The following is a 5068-nucleotide window of genomic DNA, read 5'->3' on the forward strand; positions in this document are numbered from 1 at the left end:
AGTCTCCCTGTCATTCTTTCTGCTCTCCCCTTTTGGGGTGGCTTTGGCTGCTGGGCGGTCTCACGACCCCCCTCCTTTTTTTCTGCACGCCGCTCCATCCCGCTACGTCCGATTCCGGAACGGTCTGGCCTATACACGGCTAGGGATGACCGCGGGGTGGGTTGGGGTGGCCCGGCCAGCGTGAGTGCACACGCTGGTGGTTGCAATGCTGGCCGCATCTGAGGTGTGTGGTGCGGCGGCGGGGACGCGAGTTGGGCGTGAGACTCGGCCCCGCCGGCACCCCGCACTGTCGGTGCCCGGAAGGTCCGAGACTGCCGTCCCCATCCCGGCGCCCCACCTTCCCCGGCCTGAGTTGCATTTTTCTCTGGGGCTCGCGTTCCGTCTTGTCAGAGCAGTCCGGGAAGCTCTGTAAGAGCCAGTGTGGGAGAACGCGGCGGTTTCGTTTTCGGAGACAGGTTGCCTTCTTAGGGCTAATGATTTTCACGCAGGCAACCTTCACACGGAGGCATTCCGGGTGAGAGGCACCCTCGGGGAGGCGGGATAAGGCAGCTCCCACACGCAAAGCCACTTAAAAAGTTATTTTGTGTGTCGTCGGCCCGGGGGGAGCCACTGTGGGGAGGAAGGAAAACCTCGGCCAGCCTCGCAGTCACCCTGGGATCTGGCGCGCGCGCGGATGAAGGATGCTGCGGAGGGGGTGGGCGGGGAAGGCGAGGGGGACCTGAGTCGTGCGGGTGAGGGAGGGCGGGTATTTCGGTCCTTGGAAGATCCAGTGGCGGCTGCGCAGGCTCCATTCCTCTCTCACTCCCCACCCCCCACACCCAGGGCAGAAACGGGATCATGAGGAATCTCATTAGCTAGAAAAGGGGGTGGACGCGAGAGGCCGTACAGTGTGCCCTTTAGGTACCCCTTTTTATGTTTCCTCTCGTCCCTGTCTCCCTGTCTCAGGAGCTAGAGGTCAGCTTGCAGCGGCGCCGGACTGTGGATGGCCTTGACTGACGGCGGCTGGTGCCTGCCGAAGCGCTTCGGGGCCGCGGCTGCGGACGCCAGCGACTCCGGATCCTTTCCAGCGCGGGAACCCTCCACGCCGCCTTCTCCCATCTCCTCTTCTTCCTCCTCCTGCTGCTCCCGGGGTGGGGAGCGCGGCCCCGGCAGCGCCAGCAACTGCAGGACGCCGCAGCTCGACACGGAGGCGGTGGCGGGAACCCCGGCCCGCTCGCTGCTGCTTAGTCCCTACGCCGCGCACCACCCCTTCGGGGCTCCCCACGGACCTTCGGCCCCGGGGGTCGCTGGCCCCGGGAGCGCCCTGCCGAGCTGGGAGGACCTGCTGCTCTTCACTGACCTCGACCAGGCCGCGACCGCCAGCAAGCTGCTGTGGTCCAGCCGCGGCGCCAAGCTGAGTCCCTTCGCACCCGAGCAGCCCGAGGAGATGTACCAGACCCTCGCCGCCCTCTCCAGCCAGGGTCCGGCCGCTTACGACGGCGCGCCCGGAGGCTTCGTGCACTCNCCGGGAAGAGCGCAATGATGGTGCCAACTTGGGCCAGTGAAGCAACGTCCTCCACAACTAGACTGAAGAACAAAACAACAGCAACTTGTCTGTTCCCATCCCCCCAATTCCCCAACTAAAAAAAAATTAAATAAAGACATATGAACTACCCCAAACAACACAATGGAAAATGTAAGTGATACTATTCTTAAATTGTGTTCAGTAAAAATGAAAGGAACTTGAAATTTTATTTGAATGGCCCCTTCAAAAATCACCCTTTTTCTCTTGTACTCTTTTCCTATTTTATTTTTGGTAGGTACCAGTCATAAATCTGTTCTTTCGTTATATTAATGGCAAAGACAGTTGCTCTGGGGACTAAAACCTGTTCCTTAACATTGCAACGATGAAAACAAAAGATGCATGTGTCCAGCACTGAAAATGGAAGTTATACCTCTGCTTTGTGTTCATGGTGCTGGAAATGCTATTGATGTTTAATAAATTCTTGCTGATTTGTACTATTAGCCGCTAATTCTCATAAATTCTGTGCCCCGCAGGTCTCACAGACTAGAGGAACACAGGAATACAGTAAAGATAAGCCACCTGTGATCTACCACATATCACAATGATCATGGTGCTGCCTGAGCATAAAGAAGGCAGCCGTAATTGTCATAATTGCCATAATTATGGGAGTGTGTTGGCGTGCATGGAAAAAAAAGAAGCCATTGTGTGATGGAAACACATGTGACAGCCTTCACTAGTTTTGTGATGGGTTTCATTGTCCTTAGAGTCACACCAATTGTGACTGTGAACACAACTTGGGGAACTCATGAACTCATGTGCCGCAAACCCAGGCAAAGTCCTAGCCATCATGTGGTACTTCCTCAAGTGAGAAAGGATGCCAACTCTGTCAGAAAGAAGAATCTTTACATTTGTTAGACATTAAAATATTTGCACCTTGAAAGTGTTTTATCTGCTCTGAAACTTTCACTTTTGCCTCTGATACAATCACGATATGCTGAGCGAAAGCCTATGACTCCATTCACTGATTAAATTATTGGCACATAATTTATCTGTATACAGAAAGGGTGAGTTTATGATCTTAAATTATCCCCAGTAGGAAATGTCTAACATTCTCAAAGACTTTTTCCCATATCTTTTTTTAATGCCTTTGGTCACTTCCTACCTAGCTTTTTTGAGGTCTTCATATGTCTTCTCTTCCCTCTCATCTCTCTTCCCCTTAAGAGGTGGCCTGAAATAGTTTATGCTTTTATTTATTCATCAAACAGTTCTAACAGCCTGCATGTTGAGTCAGGCACTCTTCTAAGCACTTTGTGAATATTAACTCATTTAGTCTCCATAACTCTTCTTTGAGGTGGCTACTGTTATTACCACCCCCTTATTACAGATGAGGAAGATGACAAGTAGAGATATTAAGGAACTTGCATAAGGATACACAGCTAGAGACAGAAAGTGAGCTATAGAGCTGGGATTTGAACCCAGATCTCCATACAGGTGCTTAACTTAGCTGCAGTGCTGAGGTGTAGACAGATTCTGTGGCTGGTCCACCAGCTCAACTCTTGGTAGGCTCTCCCCCATTCACCTAGTCTTTTTCACTTCTGCCCAGAGCATGCTGAGCTCCCTATAGAAAGACGATTTTGAAATGCAAAGGTTGACAGCTTTATTTGTGGTCCACACTGTGGTTTTTGGCTAGAGTCTGCCAGGCACTGGCTTTGTGATAGTCAGTTTTTTAAAATAGTGTAATATTCTCACTGTTTTTGTTGGATAATTGCATGTCTTTAATTTGTGGTATTATAAACAGAGCAGTAATGTGGCTCAGGAGTAGCCAGAGAAAGTTATTTGATATTCATTAAACCAAGTTTCTATTTTTATTCATCTCTGTAGAGGCGAATATTATTATGGTCAGGAAAAAGTAACATCATGGAATATATTCTAGTGGGTGTCTCCTTACTGGATAGGTTGAAAGAAAAAGCCTTCTGAAGAAGGTAGGCAATAATTCGGCTTCCTTCCCTAACAGGTGACTACAATTTTCCCCTTAGATATTATGACAGTTTAGCTTCCTTTAGAATATGAATTTTAAAGGGGGGAAAAAAACACACCTTTTATAGTTCATGGACTTGCAAGAGTGATTGTTTTTTAAAGACTTGTTTAAACTGCTGCTACCTAAAATATTTATCTTACTCAGAAAATTCTGATAGTTCAAGATAAATGAAAGCATTAAATCATGAAAAACAATTAGTTATTTAGTAAATATGAAGTCCCAGATAGTAATCATATTTAAATTAAGGACATTCATTGTCAATGAAAGCTTTTCATCAGTGTTCTGTGATTTAGTTGACTTATTATATATTTACAGGCAAAGAACAGATTATTTAGATTGCATCTTTCATCAGAAGGCATTTCAGTGGTTTGAAAACTTGAGCCTAAGCTAACTGTTCTGTCTTTGGAGATGACTCATTCCTTTTGTTTAGCCCATTGGTATAGTATTTAGATTAACTTGTAGGCTTCTATTTAACCTGACAGAGTCCAAAGAGCCAGATCAGACATATGCCAGTGGTTTTCCTGGGGCCCTGACAGAGCTACATGCAAGGAGGAGGATCTAAGCCATTAGCTGGTGATTAATGTTTATAGAAAGTAATATTTCTACCATTTTACAGATGAAGCAACTGAGGCACTGAGAGGTTAAGTGGATTGCCCTTAATCACAAATCTGTTTAGTAGATCCAGGAAAATCAGGCACTCATGCCAGCTGACCATGATTTTGCACCCAATTCTCAGCAATTCTAAATTTTGCAAGTTACAGTTCCTATACCTGCCTACAGGCAGGTTACAAAATTGAAGGTGGAACTAAAATGAGAGGATTTTAACCCCAGGGGAAGGAAGCTACCAAGGTTTGCTTTGGCTAACAGAGCTGACACAGGGGCTAATGTTTCCCCATGGACCCAAATTTCTTGGGCCCACTGGCTCTCTGCTGATCCCTCATGGCTTCCGTCCATGAGGATTCAATAAGCCTCAGACCGCTGGCTGGGGTGGGGGGCAGAAGGACTGTAAATCTGGGAAAGCTGCAAGTATTCAGGGTCTTGAACTTTATCAGGTTTAAATGTGTGATCGTGAAAGTAAAGAGCAGAGAAATGACAGCACTCAGTAAATCAAACGTAGAGAAGATCAGGACTGCCCGAGACATGAGAAAAACAGGCTCTGGGCACAAACCCTGCGGAAAACCTGCAGGGAGGGGAAGGCTTTCATGTTCCCTCCAGACTTTGCCTTCTGAAAAACAAATCTCTTTCCCTGTCATTTTATCTAGAGAACAGTATTCTTTGTTATGTTCCACGGATTTCTTTTTTTAAAAAAAGTTTTCATGATCAAGGTTTAGATCTTGTTTTAGAAGACAGAGTGCTATAAGGGGGGAAAAACAGAAAAATATCAGTTGAAAAGTGTCCGGAATTGCCTAGATTTTCCCCTGTCAATAGTGCATTCTGCTTTCAATACAATTGGAAAAAAAGTAGTGTGTTCCATAGCTCCTCAGAGATCTTTATTTTTTTCATTCCTGAACAAAAATGTGATTAAA

General features: G+C 47.1%; 1 protein-coding gene across 1 annotated transcript; it reads left to right on the plus strand.

The window, feature by feature from the left end:
* The first annotated feature begins 138 nt into the window (after positions 1–138).
* On the plus strand, positions 139–1522 carry LOC109388825 (transcription factor GATA-6-like). Its single transcript, XM_019653855.1, has 2 exons — positions 139–514; positions 946–1522. The coding sequence occupies exon 2, from the start codon at positions 983–985 to the stop codon at positions 1520–1522; it is 540 nt and encodes a 179-aa protein (XP_019509400.1). The 5' UTR covers positions 139–514; positions 946–982.
* The last annotated feature ends 3546 nt before the right edge of the window (positions 1523–5068 follow it).

Source organism: Hipposideros armiger, unplaced genomic scaffold (assembly GCF_001890085.2).
Source record: "Hipposideros armiger isolate ML-2016 unplaced genomic scaffold, ASM189008v1 scaffold_209, whole genome shotgun sequence".
NCBI lineage: Eukaryota > Metazoa > Chordata > Mammalia > Chiroptera > Hipposideridae > Hipposideros > Hipposideros armiger.